Here is a 17,101-nt window from a genome sequence, read left to right on the forward strand (position 1 = left end):
GAGGTCCGACTGGGACAGGATGCTTTAGGTATGGGACTTGTGCCCCAGGAGGGGACCTCTGTCACACACGTTGGGTGAGAATATGTATGGCATGCTGCTGGCTGCCAGGGCTGTTGGGATGCACGTTCACCCTTCCCTTCAGGGACCTCAAAGTGACCAGCTTCCCCTTTATGAATGACTTCCCAAGGCCCAGGAGCCATTTAGGGCTGCAGAGCAGCTGGCTGCATGCTGCCCTGGCTTCTTCCATGTTGTGCTGGTCACTACCTACCAAGGGGGGTCAGATGCAGGCACAATGTAGGACGATTGTCTCTGGACCTGTGTCTTGGTTATCATGGAGCTAGACTGGGCCTGGTGACAGGGCCCTGATGGGGTTGCCCTCTGTGGTCACGGAGGTGAACAGAAAAGATGCAGAATGGAATTGCTGCGAGGATGAATGAGATGACTGTCAGCACATAACAGGCAGCTGGTGAGTGTTCAGCGATTACCCTCAGTAGCTGCCCAGAGGCCAAAACCACCCACCTGATAGTGACTTTTCCCAAGCCAGGAGGAAGAGAAAAGAGCAGGTCCCACTCACCTGAATCTGATCAGTGAGCTGTGTTGAGATGTGCCTCTCATCTAGAAAATGGTCCTTCACGCAGAGCTACTCACAGACACTGATGTGTGTCTCTAACTGCTCCACAACACAGAGGCAATGGGGACTCAGCAACAGTGACATTGTGGGGTGACACAACCCACCACCATGGGAGTCTGCCTCGATCAACAGGGCCCAGAGTCAGTGTCCTCTATCCCCTGAACTGACATGTGTGTATGCAATGTATTTGTGTATGCATGTGTGCCTGTGTGTGTGTGTGTGTGTGTGTATGTGTGTGTTTGTCTTGCTTCTCTGGACAGGCCTAGCTTCTCCACTCATGGGTGCACCCAGGTCCTCATCACTGTCACCTTAGAGCATTAGAGCCTCTATAGGTGCTCCCCAATCTCTGCCCACTCCACCCATGGTGGTCCTGGGGATGCAGACAGAGGAGGGGCACTGCATAATGCTGAGAGGGCTGGCACCCTCTCTAGGTGGAACACAGGTCATTTGTAAAGTTGTAGGTCTGCCAAGCAGTATTGGATTCAACACATCTTCTCACCTTCTCTTTCCAGCCACCCTCCAGGGTGCCCTGACTCACTTTCCCTGCAGATGGAGGCAAGGAGGCTCCACAGACAACCCCCCTGCCTGAGGTCACATAGTGGCCAGCAGGCTAGGTACTGACCAACTGCCCCTGACCAGGTTCCCAGTGATGAGTGATGAGGCCCCTAATGACCACTCCTCCATTGACCAGGTCCCACTGATCAAGTCCCCACTGACCATGTCTTCCTAACCAGGCCCACACTTAATAGGCCTCATGGGCCAGACCCCACTGACCAATTTTCCACTGACCTGGTCCCCATTGACAAGACCGGGTTCCCACTGACAAGACCACAATTTACCAGGTTGCTGCCCACCCGACCCCCCACTGAACAATTCTCCATGAACGAGTACCCAGCTGACCGAGCCCTCTCTGACCAGGCCCTCACTGACCAGGCTCCAAGCCACTAAGGCCCCACACTGACCAGGCCTGTGATATATTGTGTATGCCCCACCAACCAGTTTTTCATTGTTTATGTTCCAACAGATCCGACCCCACTAAAAAAGCCACCACTGACTAGGTCCCCCCACTGACTAGGCTTCCAATGACTAGGTCACCAGGTCCCCACTGATGAGGCCTTTACTGAGGAGGCCGCCACTAACCAGGCCCCTGCCGATCAGGTCCCAAATGACTAGGTCCTGATGACCAGGTCATCTCTGACCATGGTCCACTGACCAGGCCCCGGAGCAACGGGGTTCAAAGTCTCATTACAATGTCCCCCTCAGCTCATAGACCCTCCCTCCCTGCATGTGTGCCCAGAGGTCAGGCCCTGGGTTTTTTTTTGGGACATGGCCTTTCCTCCAAGATACAGGGAGAGACAGTTGGTCTCAGGCTCCAGGTTCCCAGCTCCACACTCACCCCAAAGGCCCTCTGGGCCCGTCTCAAAGGAGAAAGTGAGGTGGCCTGACACTGCCTGGACACACCATCTACCCTATTCCTGAGTGTCAGAGTGTGAAGAAGGGAGGGACATTTGGCAGATAAGGCACGCTGTGCTGTTGGGTCTCTCAGGGCCCTTCCCACAGAGCCCCGATCTAAAGACACAACACAGAGGCTACAGGAAGACTAATCCAGAACCTCTGAGACAGCCAGGGTCCACATGAGGACTCTCCCCAGACAGCCAGAAGGCCCTTTGCTAGTTTCTTGGTACCTCAGTGGATGTGGCAGTGGTTCTTCTGTTGGGGACCAGTGAGTACACACTGGGGAGGGCTCACCTGTGCTTCCTCAGTGGCTCCACCTCTGCTTCTAAAAAAAATTACTCATTCCAGAGCTGGCGCAGAGAAAATACAAGCTGAGCTTAGAACATCTTCTGCCAGAAAGTAAAAAAGTACCGACAGAGTAATGGAGACAAATCAAAGAGACATAAAGTCAGCTTGGAATGTCTACTACTGGCCTAATCTTGGGGAATTGGAGCATCAGAATCATGAGCTTTCCTTCTCCCTTATTTATTGGTTTTATTTCTCCATGTAGAACAAAGAAGAGAATAAGAAAATAATCATCTGGTAACCATCATAGTAATAATTGTTCAAACACAAGTCATCCATGAAATGCTAAATCTAGTGGGTTCTGAGGAGTAACCAGATATTTACAGAGCCTCAAAGTATCTCCATACAAAATACAGTTGAACTACAGAAAGAAAATTGTAACATTAGCATGGACAAAGCTGGCAGGTACTCCTTAACTCTCCTAAGTAATAAAAACTGTAAAATGCAAATAAGCCTTCGATGACCTTTACTAACCTTTACTAAAGTATCAATGATGACTTGGTTGTTTAAACAGCTGACATTTGGGCAATTTGAGTATGTCAAACTCAATAATACTGGTTTTCATTTGCAAGATCCACTTAAAACTTAAGGAGGCCAAAAAACATCATTTAAAATACCCTATAAATTATAATCATACATATGATACAAAAATATCCTACTTCAGTAAATATTGGAATGTTATATATTTTATGAGAAACAATTAAAATGTGTAAATAGCCCAGTAATAAAATTTTATAATCTTTTAAATCATCATACAATTTTTCCTTAAGACTTTATGGTTAAATATTCTCTTCATTAGATGTGGCTTACCCGTGGATTCTAGAGAAGAAAGTAGATGGGAGCAAGTGTCCAATACAGCAACAGCTGGAAAGAAAAATAAAGAATTTTGTTCTTTACCTAAAACACTTCAGTTAACTAAGTGTGAGTTTAAAAACTAAAGACTTGAGAACTTTATCAGAGTTAATAAGAATGAGAAATATGTATGTACATTTACAATACAAAATTACTATTTAATAATTTACACATGGCATTAATTCTAATTGTGTTTAAATATCAGAGCTTTTTCAGTCTTCATTCATGTAATCAACAGCCACATGCTAAGGTACTAGAACCAGCACTGGAATTACAAGATGAATATGGCATGGTCCACCTCTCAACAGTCATAAGCTATAACCTAAAAAACAGACAGGCAGGCAATGTCCATATAAAGTCATAGATATCATGACAGGTATACAGCAGGGCACTACTGGAACACAGAGAAGGGACATCTACCCACTTTTATGTCAATATCATGGGCTTTCTGGTGGAGGAGATAACATAGGTTGATACCTGAAGGACAAGGAAAAGCTTCCCAGATAGAGGAAAGAGGCAAAGGCAAAGAGCCTGAGGTGACGAAGAGCCCTGCAGAGTTCCACTCCATCCAGTTTGGTGCTAGAGCAAAGGGCAGAGTGCAGTAAGTGGTGAGAAACAAGGCTGAGTAACTTGACAAGAATTACATTGACATGGGTGTTTTTATTTCATGGTGAAAAATTTGGAACTTTTCCTGAGAACAAGTGTAAGCCAATGACACAGTAAATTAGAGGAGATTTAAAATGTCACCTGTCAAGTGACTGCTTATGAAGGGTTATTGCTCAGCTAAGTATTTCTGAATGAGTCTTAGGTCTGTTGGCCTTCAATCTCTACTGAAACCCTGAGAACTTGATGATGCATTTGTTTTCTGAGAATCGTTTCAGTGTGCTGGCTGACAGTTCCATGAGGATGGCAAAACTTAAGAAAGTGTAGAGCCAGTGAAAAAGAGATGCACAGACTTCTTGGGAACTGTTTAAGCTTTGGAACATGATGAATTTACGGTGCATAAGTACAGTCTTCTCTGTGAAAGTTTTTGTTTTCACATCTTTCATTAGATGTGTGTAAGAAAAAAATATTGATGTAGTATCTACTAACCCAAGAATGAAAAGGAATGCCATTTGCTATTTACACTTTATTTCTAAAATAAACCTAAATTTAATTAATAAATTTTGTCAACGTACTTCTCTTTGTTTCTCTAATTATTTATTCTACACAGTCCGGCCCCATCTAAAATAAGTAAAAATAATAATAATGTCTAAATTAAACAAGAAACATTATCATGAAAATCATGTATCACTTACAAAATGTGGCCTTTAGTATTTTTAGTGACTAGACATAACTTGAAGTTTGCTTAAATAGAAAAATAATCACATAAATAAAATAAAATTTCTACTCATTTTAAGTTTAGATAACAGAGGATGTATATGTGTAATGCTGTTTAGAGTAATCTGAAAAAAATGCAGTTAATATTGATCTATTGCATATACATGATTTTAGAAAGGTAGTGTTTTATTAGTACAAAGGTTAAACAATGGCCAGGCATGGTGGTTCATACCTGTAATCCCAGCACTTGGGGAGGCCAAAGCAAGCAGATCACAAGGTCAGGAGATCGTGACCATCCTGGCCAACATGGGGAAACCCCATCTCTACTAAAAATACAAAAATTAGCTGGGCGTGGTGATGTGCACCTGTAGTCCCAGCTACTTGGGATACTAAGGCAGGAGAATTGCTTGAAGCCAGGAGGTGGAGGTTGCAGTGAGCCAAGACTGCACCACTGCACTCCAGCCTGGTGACAGAGTGAGACCCTGTCTCACAAAAAAAAAAAAAAAAAAAAAAAAAGATTAAGTAATTAAAGCCGTCTTTTGCAATGAATGCATTTCTTTGAAATTCTTAGAAAACTCTGCCTTTATAAAAGTTTAATCCATTTTTTACTTCAATAAATTTTATCTTAAAAAGAAATTTCTGTTCTCTACTTATAGTAAACTTTTCTTTTTTTTTCTAGTTTGTATTCTAAATTAACGTGGTACCTCTGTAAGTTTCTTCCAAAGGCATATTGAGGGATACCGAGGTTTGCAGTACAATTAAACCCATCACACAGGTTGTGAGCATAGGACCCAAGAAGTAGTTTTTCAACCCTGGCCAACTCTGTCCCTCCCCGTTCTTATTTCCCAGTGTCTATTATTCCCACCTTTATGACAATGTGCACCCAATATGTAGCTCCCACATGAGTGAAAACATGAGATATTTGGTTTCTGTTTCTGCGTTGGTTTGCTTAGGATAGTGGATTCCAGCTGTATTCATGTTGCTGCAAATGACGTGATTTTGTTCTTTTCATGGCTGCATAGTATTCCATGGTATATATGGAATTTTCCAATCTACCTTGGATTTTCAATCTACCTTGGATGTACCTGGATTGACTCCACGTCTTTGCTATTGTGAATAGTGCTGCAATGAACATACATGTGTATACATCTTTTGTTACAATGATTTATTGTCCTTTTGGTATACCCCTAGTATAGTAATGGGGTTGCTGCATCCAACAGTCATTCTTAGTTCTTAATTTCCAAACTGCTCTCCATAGTAGCTGAATTAATTTACATTGCCACAAACGGTTTGTGTTCCCTTTTCTCCACAGCCTCCCCAACATCCTTTTTTAAGTTTTTATTTATTATTTGTTTTTAACAAAAGTCATTGTGACTGGTGTGAAATGGTATCTCATTGATGTTTTGTTTGGCATTTTTCTGATGATTAGCAATGGTAAGCATTTGTTAATGTTTGTTGGCCACTTACGTGTGTTATTTTGAGAACTGTCTGTTCATGTCCTTTGCCCATTTTTAATGGTCTTATATATTTTTCGCTTGTTGATTTGTTTAGGTCTCTTATGGATTCTGGATAATAGGCGTTTGCTATATCCATACTTTGTGAATATTTTCTTCCATTCTTTTAGGCTGTCTGTTTAATCCCGTGATAGTTTCTCATGCTGTGCAGAAGCTATTTAGCTAAATTAGATCACACTTGTCAATTTTTGTTATTCTTGCAATTGCTTTTGAGGACTTAGCCACAAATTAATTGACAAATATGATAGCCAGAAGAGTATTTCCTAGGTTTTCTTCCAGGATTTTTATAGTCATATGATGTACTCTTATGTAAGGAAAGCACAAACCTTTTTTTTGTTCTGTTTTGAGACAGAGTCTGCATCACCAAGGCTATAGTGCAGTGGTATCATCTTGGCTTACTGCAACCTCTGTCTCCTGGGTTCAAGTGATTCTCCTGCCTCAGCCTCCTGAGTATCTGAGATTACACCTGCCTGCCAACACGCCTTGCTAATTTTTGTAATTTTACTAGAGACAGGTTTCATCATGTTGGCCAGGCTGGTCTCAAACTCCTGACGTCAGGTGATTCACCTGCCTCGGCCTCCCCAAATTTTGGGATTACAAGTGTGAGCCACCATGCCTGGCCAAGCACAAAGCTTTTAACATAAAAATGGAAATGAATATTTTAGTCTTTTGTTTAATTCATAAAATGCAATTATTTTGGATTCTACTAAATAATAAACATCCATATGTGGCAAAGTGTTTGGATGCCAATCATTCAGTTGTGATTATGAGTGGGAAGAATTGAGATGGTGCAAATAAACTTTTTTAAATTTTTTTTAATTTTCAAGATGGAGTCTTGCCCTGTCACCCAGGCTGGAGTGCAGTGGTGCAATCTCAGCTCCTGCAACCTCCGTCTCCCAGGTTCGAGCAATTCTCTGCCTCAGCCTTCCTAGTAGCTGGGATTACAGGTGCCCACCACCACACCAGGCTAATATTTTTTTTTTGTACTTTTAGTAGAGATGGGGTTTCACCATCTTGGCCAGGCTGGTCTTGAACTCCTGACCTCGTGATACACCTGCCTCAGCCTCCCAAAGTGCTGGGATTACAGGCATGAGCCACCACACCTGGCTGGTGCAAATAAACTTTAAAAGTGGCATGGGCCGGGTGCGGTGGCTCATGCCTGTAATCCCAGCACTTTGAGAGGTTCAGGCAGGCAGATCGCAAGGTCAGGAGTTCAAGAAGAGCCTGGCCAATATGGTGACACCCTGTCTCTACTAAAAATGCAAACATTAGCTGGGTGTAATGGTGGGTGCTTGTAGTCTCAGCTACTCAGGAGGCTGAGGCAGGAGAATCACTTGAACCCGGGAGGTGGAGGTTGCAGTGAGTGGAGATGACACCAAGACACTCCAGCCTGGGTGACAGAGTGAGACACTGCCTCAAAAAAAAGAAAAAAAAATGTGGTATGAACCACAGCTAAACTACAATCAATTAGAGAGTAAGCCAAAGCATCTCAAAGTATATCATCAGTTATCAGGCAATAACATGCAATTTTTCTATAACCTAACTGAAATGCAGCTTTTAAAGACATTTCAAACGTGTCAATTTAGTCACATTTATTGAATAAAGTTAGCAAATGGATATCTCTTGAAAATGAGAGCTCCAGGGAATTAAAAAATGTAAAGTTCCCATTTCCTTTCTGTGTTAACACAGCTAATTATGATCTTTACTTCACATGCAAAAGTCAACAGAACAACTCAGTATTTCTCCAAATTATAAACAAGAATTACGCTAGAGAAATGAAACCCTAAAGAGAAACGGTCATATAACTAACCTCAGTCAAGTAGTTCTGGCAGTTATTTGATGTCTGAGGTTTGAAGTAGGAATTCTTACGGGCATTTGGGGAATATATTTTCTCTTGAGTCCTATACTAGTAAGATTTTCAACACAAGGTGACTCTCGACCTCGCCTTGTAGGAAGAGTGCTGAGAAAATATTTCACCTGCTCTTTCTCCATAAAGAGCTGATACTGATCATTGCTATTTTCTTATTCGATCTGTAAAGATAGCAAAGACAAATGCTTAATATTTCATTTTTCCTTAAATGATTCTTAATGACTTGCAGTTTTTAAAAACTTACCCTGAGAGTAAACCAAATTACCCACTAAATAGTGTTTTCACACAGAAGATGTGTGTAAGAGCATACCTGTTGTAAGGAATTATAATTTTAAAATCGTTCTAAAGAAGCACCATTGTTTCTAAGGTGATTTCTACTGAACAAGCAGTTCAAACAAAGTAGACAGGGAAGAGAAATGGCTATCAGTGATGTATGGCTCAACAGGTAAAACTTCCTGCCTTCTAAAATGGCTCTACTTGTAAGATTCTGAAGATTCCATTAGAAATACTTGTATTTAAAGGGTAATAGTGTGGGAAAATGAATATGTTGATTTGCTTGATTATAAGAACCACTTCACTAGAAATAATTATATCAAAACATCATGTTGTACTCCTTAATGTAGGTTAAGAAAACTAAAATGAAAGAAAAAAAAATCTAGGAATACTTGTGTTTAGTAAACCAGTTTTAGATTTCACTCTTGTACATTTCACCCATTATCTAGGACCAATTAAACATTTGGCACTGAGGAATAATTCAGAGCAACAACTCCTAGGGGAGAACTAGATTGTCTGGTTGGTGATCAAAAAGAACAAAAGCATCTCTGAAGGCAATTAGCCCCCAACACTGTGACCAAGGCCCTGGAGGTGGGGCATGTTCTTTCTGCCTTCCACACACCGCTTCAGGCTGAACAAGGTGTTATTTTTTAACCGCTTTGTGAATTACACTTCTTTAAATTCCTGTGATATTTATTCCCTATTTCACAAGGGTGCCTTTCTGCAACATCTTGAATATGTTACACAAATAGTCTTTCTTGAGGCACCCTCTGGTGATGATACTAAAGATCACAATCAAAAACAATTGTGCCCAGAGTAGCAGTACCACTTTGCATTTAGGTTGTGATCCACTGAAAAGTAAATTAAACACATTAATATTTCTATTTAGGGAAATTCTGACAAGTAATTTTATAACAAGATCACTTCATTAATTATAAAGCTTCAAAAATACTTAGTGAAAAAAACTAACAGATTAGGTTAATTACATGAGACTTTTCAGGAAAAAAAGCCATACAAAAGCAAAAAAAAAAAAAAAGAGAGGAGAGACAAAATCTATCTTTGACTAACATTTTAAAGGTAAAATTATTTACTAACATTATTTTTCAAAATTACATTGTCAAATTAGCATTCACTTCCTTCTAATCTCCTGAAACCATCTCACTAAAAATTATGCTTTTGAAACAAATTAATGAGCTTAATTCATTTTCTATGAGTGTATGTTTTGACTTACTTAGTTAATTTTTTTGACATGGAACTGTTAGCTTTCAATGCTGCTGCAAAGGCTTCCTTATATTCTTCTAACTCAGTTGTAACCTCTTCATAAGCAGTTTTCATTTTGTAGAATTTACATTCCACATCTTTAAGTGTGAGTTCCTTCTTATTTAGTGAAGCTGTATTATATCCTTGTTTAACTGCTCTAATTGTTTTTTATATTGTGCTTGTTCCTAAAACAGAGGAAAAGAATACACTTTTAAAACAATTATAACCTAATTATTATGTTTGTTGCCTTTCATTTTGAGTCAGTGATTCAAAGAGTATTTTTGAATATGTTAAAAAAGAGGATGAAGTTTAAAATATTTCAGCAATATCAAAACTAATAACTGAATTCAGAATTAAGTCTGATTTGTAAAAATTTGAAATCGTAATTATGCTAGTATTAATGTAATCTGGTCATATAAAAAGTAATAGAATCCATTCATAGTTTTAAAAAGTGATCAATGAACACTGTAGCTTAAGACCAATTCATAATTATCACATAATTTCTAAATCACAATTTTTTCCTATGCCAACTGGTCTTAATCATCAAATGACTCCATAATGAGAATCATTACTCTGAAAGATTGATTTTGTTATAATAATAATAATGGAAATTTAAATATTTAAAAGAAAAAACAGATATCTTTTTTTCTAGAACTCTACAAAGCAGATTGCTACAAGAGAGGCAGAGGAAACTATATATATATATATATATATATATATATATATATACACATATATATATACACATATATATATATACACATATATATATATATAATCTCCAAAATATAATTTGCAGTGAAATAAATGAAAGCACATTACAAGTAAACTTACCTGATTTAAACAACTTACCTGTAAATGGATTTCTTCTAATTTTTCTACTGCCTGCATTACCCTTTCATCTAGCTCTGATTTATATTCTTGTAGTTTACTAAGTTCTACCATACTGTTTTCCATATGTGTCTTAAGATTTAATATTTCTTCTTCCAACATCTTTTGATCCTCCTCAAGTTTTTCACATTCCTGTTGTACTTTTTTCATAGATAATAACTCCTGTTGAAAAACTTGATTCTCTTTAGCCAAATTGACACATTTTGAAGATACAGCTTCCTTCTCCGCCATAAGATCATCAAACTGCATGAATAAAATCGTATAGCTTGATAATGAAGTAGGCTGAGAATAATCTAATACAAAACCAATAGCAAATTTTGAAATGCATTTACTTGCAATAAAATGTTATCTGTAATGCAGCAGATTCTTCAAATGTGAACCCTTAAATTACTCAGAATTTTAAGAACAAAGTTAAAGCTACCATGAGTCATAAAAATATATTCTTTACTATCATCATCTTTGCGACAGAATTTTTGTACTTCATTTTACTTTTAGTTTTCTGATAATTCATTTTTGTTCCTCCTTAAATGGCACAAAGTTATCTCCTAGTAAAAAGTGTCTAACCCCCTTCCTTCATTATCATTCCCCACAGTATGTCAAAAAAAGTTTCAGAGATATCATATTGAGTTATTTAGGCCAAAGTCAATAAATGGGTCTAGGAATAAGACTTTGAAAATGATATTACACTCTATATTAGGCATGGTGGCTCATGCCTGTAATCCTAGCACTTTAAAAAGCTGTGGCAGAAAGATCACTTGAGGCCAGGAATTTGAGATCAGCCAGAGCAACATAGTGAGACCCCCATCTCTAGAAAAAAAAATTTTTTTTAATTACCCGGGCATGGTGGTTCATGCCTGTAGACCCAGCTAGTTGGGATACTGAGGTGAAAGGATGGATTGTACCCAGAGTTCAGGGCTGCAGTGAATTATTATCACTGCACTTCTGCCTGGATGACAGACAAAGACCCTATCTCAAAAAAAACCACAAAATAATGAAATCTATGATTAAGGACTCTGATGCTATAAGCCTTTCCTTAAACTGCAAATGTTTCATGCTAATTTGAATTGCATTTTAAGAAGTAATGATTCTTGGGGTAAAGACCATAGAATACGGCACCCAGAAATAAATCCACATATTTCCAGCCAACTGATTTTGGACGAACATGCCAAGAACATACGCTGGGGAAAGGACAGCCTCTTCAAATGAATGACACTGGGAAAACTAAATATCCATATGGAGAAGAATGATATTAGCTTCCTATGTAACACCATATAACAACATAAACTCAGAATCAATTGAAGACTGAAATATAAGGCCCAAAATTATCAAACTACTCTAAGTAAATATAGGGAAAATGCTTGACGACATTAGTCTGCACAAAGATTTTTATGGGTAAGACATCAGAAGCATAGGCAAACAACAAATCGTAGACAAAAGACACTACATTAAGCTAAAGAGCTTCTGTCCAGCAAACAACTGAGTGAAGAGAAAACCTGTAGAATAGGAGAAAATATTGTCAAGCTATTCACCTAATAAGGGACTAATATACAAAATATACAAAAAAACTCAAACAACTTCACAGTAAAAAAAATCTGAGTTTAAAATTGGGTAAAATATCTAACTATACTTTTTTTTAGAAAAAGAAATACAAATATCCAATAAATAAATTTTAAAATGCTCAGTATCACTAATCCTCAGGGAAATACAAATCAAATCTACAATGTGATATAATCTTGCTTCAATTTGAATAAATTGCTGTCATTGAAAAGACAAAAAAATAACAAATGCTGGTGAGGCTCCAGAGAACAGTAAACTCTTACATGCTGTTGGTGGGAAGTTAAATTAGTGCAGCCACAATAGAGAACAACAGGAGGTTTTCTCAAAAAAACTAATAATGGGACTGCCGAGGGATCCAGCAACCCCACTACCAGATATTCAGGCAATAGAAAAGAAAACAATAGATCAAAAGGATATCTGTCCTCATATGTTTACTGTAGCTCTATCCACAACAGCTTGTGTATGGAATCAACCAACATGTCCATCACCAAATGAATGGACGAAAAACTGTGGCACACAAACACAGTGGAATACTATTCACCGTATAAAGGAATTAAATCCTGTTATTCGTGGCCGCATGGATCAGTCTGACGGATGTTATGTTAAGTGCAGACACAGAAAGATAAATACTGCACATTCTTACTCATGTAAGGGAGCTAAAGGAAAATTGAAGGCTGGGCAATATGGCTGATGCCTGTAATTTCCTAGCTCTTTGTAAGACCAAGGCAAGAGAATCATTTGAGACCAAAAGTTCCAGAGCTCCCTGGGCAACATAGGGAGATATCTCTACAAAGTCAAAAATCAGACATGTGCAATGGTGCATGCCCATAATGCCAGCTGCTTAGGAGGCTGAGGTGTGAGGATCAGATGGGCCCAAGAGTTTGAAGCTGCAGTGAACTATGATCAAACCACTGTCTCCAGTCTGGGTGACTACAGTTGCCCAGAGCCCAGACTACACTAGCAAGACCCTGTCTCTTAACAAAAAAAAAGCTCACAGAAGTAGGGGAGGGGAGGCTGGTTAATGGATACAGAATTACAGTTAGATAAGAGGAGTGAGTTCTGGTGTTCTGTGGCATTTTAGGGTGAATATGGTTAACTATGACTTATTGTATATTTTTAAAAAGCCAGAAAATTTTGAATGTCCACAATTCAAAGAAATGAAAAATGGTTGAAGTAGTAAATGTGCTAGTTAGCTTGATCATTACACACTATAAACGTGTATAAAAATATCACTCTATAGCCCATAATTATGTATATATGTGTCAATTAAAACAAAAGAGAAGCTACATTCATCCCATTTAAAAAACAGAATATGGGCCAGCCTTACTGACTTCCTTCTAATGAGTAGAATGTAGTGAAAGGGATACCATGTGGCTTCCCTATCTCAGACTGTTTTCCCTTGGAACCCAGCCCCAATTGTGAGAGCCATCAGGCCACAAAGAGAGCCTGAAAGTGCCTGTGTCAGTGTTCATGCTGCCTGTCCCAACCAAGTTTACAGCCGATGGGCAGCATCAACCATCAAACAAGTGGGTGACCAAAGCTTCAGAGGATTCCATTTCCCCAACTGATCAGCTGTTCCTAGGGAAGCTGAAGGGAGCAGAGACAAGCTGTCCTGGCCAAGTTTTTCCCAAACCACAGGTTCATGAGCAAAATAAATGTTTTTCTTTCAAGCCACAAGACTCTGGGTAATTGTTAGGAAAATAAGTTTTAAAAAGAGACAACAGGAAACATAACTTATGCAGCAGAAAAGAGTCTCCTTTAAAGCAGGATCTAATAAATGTTGATATTTATTTATTGATGTCAAACATTATTGAGAAGCAGTAGATAACCAGGAGAGAGACATAAGCTGCTGAGGAGGAATTTTCCTAAAACTCCTTCAATTATGAACTCTGATAACAAGGCAAGGGTGTCTTCTTACAATTTCCCCTCAAGTTAGGAAGTAAGACTGGGAAGCAAGAAGATGTATGATTTGAAAAACACCTAGAAATACTGGGTGACATAGGCAAAATCAGACATTTACCTGATTTCAATTAACTAAAATTCTAAAAGAAGAAGTTTTGAGTATTTATTAATCAACCTAGTATTCAATTTTCATTTTCTTTTCTAAATGAGGAAATAAGGAGAATATTATGGAATGATTTTTATTCTTCACAGAAGTAAAATAAGCATAGTGTGTTTTTGAGTGTTAAGACACAAATGCAATTTCTCCTTTACCTTACTCCAAGCTTGTTTGTATGGAGAAGTTAAGACCATCCCATCTCTATGTTATGCCACAATGCTTCTCTATAGCACAAAACTTGGCTCTGAAATTTTGAAAGTCAAAATACTAATCTATTATGTGTCTCTGATAAATTGCCTGAACGTTATCTGATTTTGAAGTGCTGCACTCCTAAGACTTTTTCTTGGAATGAGTTAAACGTTTTATTCCAAGAATCCTCTACTGAGCTAGAAAGCAGAGCTGTGCATCTCTGTTTCAGTAAAGGGAGGTCAATACAGGGAACTGTGGTTTCTGAGAATGCAAGATCTGCACTAAGAAAAGGATTAGCCACAGTGCTACCCAAGAGAACCAGCTACCAAGAGGAAAGAGGGTCTGTAAACTGCAAGATGATGACTTCACTTGATTTCCACTGAGAAAAGCTGGTGGCTCAGACTTAAACTTCTCCTTCCTAGATGGTAAACATCTATGGAAGGTTCTATGAATTATAATGAGTTAGTAAAACATAATGCACTGAATATTAGACTATGTCAGCAGATCCTGTAACCAAAACTTACTGAAAATATAACTATAGTGGGAGGCAATGGAAAAGAGACTAAAGGCTTGAATGGAGAAAAAAAGAAATTAAGTGTGTCTTGTAAGCCTGGCGTCTGATCATGTCTTAGAGGAAGTAAGGTATAAGCTGGCCAGAGACTCCTTTGTGACACAAAAGGTGAAGTTACAGACATTCCACTAAATTTAATTTTTATTATGACATAAGACAACTGGTAATATGCAACATGATTGAAAAAAACTTCTCATTCAATTCGATTGGGCCTTGACATAAGAATAGACATAAACAAGCTAAGAATTGACAATCTAAAAATAAGCCTGCACTTTTACAGTCAATTGATTTTATACAAGCTTAACAAAAGAACAAAATGGGAAAAGAATAGTCTTTTCAACAAATGGTGCTGGGACAACTGGGTATCCATAAGCAAAAAATAAATAAAGTTCGATCAAATATCTTATTTAATAATTAACTCAAAATAAAATAGTTAACTGTAAAAGCTAAAACTATAAAACCCTCAGAAGAAAACACTGGCATAAATCTTCGTGACTGCATTTGCCAGTGTTTTCTTAGCTATGACTCCAAAGGAAAAATGGATTCAATGGACTTCAAAATTGAAAACTGCTGTGCCTCAGAAGACAGTATGAAGAAGTGAAAAGGTAAGACGCCAAGTAGAAGAAAGTATTTGAAAAGCGTGTATCTGATAAGGGACTTACATATATAGGAAATATAAATAACTCTTGCAATTAATAAATAACAAGATAAGCCAATTTTAAAAAATGGGCAAAGATTTTGAATAGATATATCTGCAAAGAAGATATAAAGATGGATAAGCACATTAATAGATGCTTAATGTAATTAGTCATTAGGAAAATGTAAATCAAAACCACATGTGGTATCACTTCACACCACAGGATAAAATCTTTGTTCAAGAAAAAAGAGTATTAGGAAAAATGTAAAGAAATTAAAACCTTTATCTAATGCTGCTGGGAATGTAAAGTGATGCAGCCACTTTGGAAAACAAACTGGCAGCTCCTTAAAGGGTTAAGCATGAAGTTACCATATGACACAGAAATTCCAGTCATAAGTATATGTTCCAGAAAAGTAAAAACATACGCATGCACAAAAACTCATACATAAATGTTTACAGCAGCATTATTAATAGGAGTCAAAAAGTGGAAAGAACCAGAACGTCTGTCACCTTTGGGTGGGAGAGAACCCAAAGGTCCATCACCTGGTGAATGGATAAATGAAATGTTTGATGTATACATACAGTGGAATATTACTCAGCAATAAGAAGAAATTAAGTACAGATACCGTATGAGGAGGAGACAGCAAAATGCCTAGGCAGATATGGAAGGGTCCCCGGAGAATCTCCAACCAGCCCCACAAGTGTTTACACCAGATATTATGTGCAGATAAGGGAACCTGGACTTGTCTTGCCTGGACATGCCCACAGCAGACCGGAGGCCCACATGCAGTGGGGGGATGGGGTGGAGTCACCAGGAATTCACGCCTTATGCAGAGGAGGAGCCTGGCCGCTTCAGCTCATGTGATCCTGGTATTCAATTGTGAGGTGGAAACCTCTTTGCAGGACCCCTCTGTTTGCTGAGAGCTGTCCTTTCACATAATAAATTCTGCCCTCCTCAATGTGTCTGCATGCTTAATTTTTCCTGGTCACGAGAGAAGAACCCAGATGTAGCTGAACTAAGGAGCAAAAACCCGGCATGAATACCTGCTACAGCACAGATGCAGCATGAAAAATTATGCTAAGTGAAATAAGCCAGTCCCAGCAGACCACTTGCTTTTTATTTCAGAGACTTATAGGCAAATGTATACAAAGAAGGTGGGTGGTTCCCTAGGGCTGACGGAGGATGAGAAAACTGGTGAAGATGGCTAAATGATGTGGGGTTTGTTTTTCGGGTGATGAAAATGTTCTAAAATTAATTGTAATAATGACGGCATAACTCTCTGAAAATACTAAAGTCAATGAATTCTATACTTTAAATGAGTGAATTGCATAGCGTGTTCATTATTTCTCAATAAAACTGTTACCCCCCCACCCCAAATTAATTTGGTACTAGAGATCTGGAGATAGGTACTACTTGGTTTCAAATCACTGGCCAGGGTTCAAGGTCTAAGAGAATCAACAACGTGTCCTTTTTATAGAAAAAGAGATTTATATTTTACAAGCTATCCTTTTCATTAGTATCAAGTCTGTAAAATTAAATGAAAAATCTTTCTTTCACTGCTTAAAGCACTGACAGATTTATATAGAGGAATAAGACCTTGTTTTCTTTGGCCCCAATTTCTATCTAAAGGGTCTGGGAAACACACCCTTCAAACTATCAAATCTCATCAGATGGGT

At 38.5% G+C, this 17,101-nt stretch overlaps 1 protein-coding gene across 1 annotated transcript in view; it reads right to left on the minus strand.

Moving 5' to 3' along the window:
• Positions 1 to 426: 426 nt before the first annotated feature.
• The window catches only part of LOC129137927 (putative ankyrin repeat domain-containing protein 20A12), a 30,455-nt gene continuing 13,780 nt past the window's right edge, over positions 427 to 17,101 (minus strand). The window contains exons 5-8 of the mRNA XM_063792649.1: positions 10,373 to 10,654; positions 9,492 to 9,705; positions 7,928 to 8,148; positions 427 to 3,295 (exon numbers count right to left, since the gene is read on the minus strand). Of these exons, the coding sequence (XP_063648719.1) occupies positions 9,643 to 9,705; positions 10,373 to 10,654 (345 nt within the window). The 3' untranslated portion in view covers positions 427 to 3,295; positions 7,928 to 8,148; positions 9,492 to 9,642. The remainder of the gene's footprint in view (positions 3,296 to 7,927; positions 8,149 to 9,491; positions 9,706 to 10,372; positions 10,655 to 17,101) is intronic.

The sequence above is a fragment of the Pan troglodytes genome, chromosome 14 (genome assembly GCF_028858775.2).
Source record: "Pan troglodytes isolate AG18354 chromosome 14, NHGRI_mPanTro3-v2.0_pri, whole genome shotgun sequence".
NCBI lineage: Eukaryota > Metazoa > Chordata > Mammalia > Primates > Hominidae > Pan > Pan troglodytes.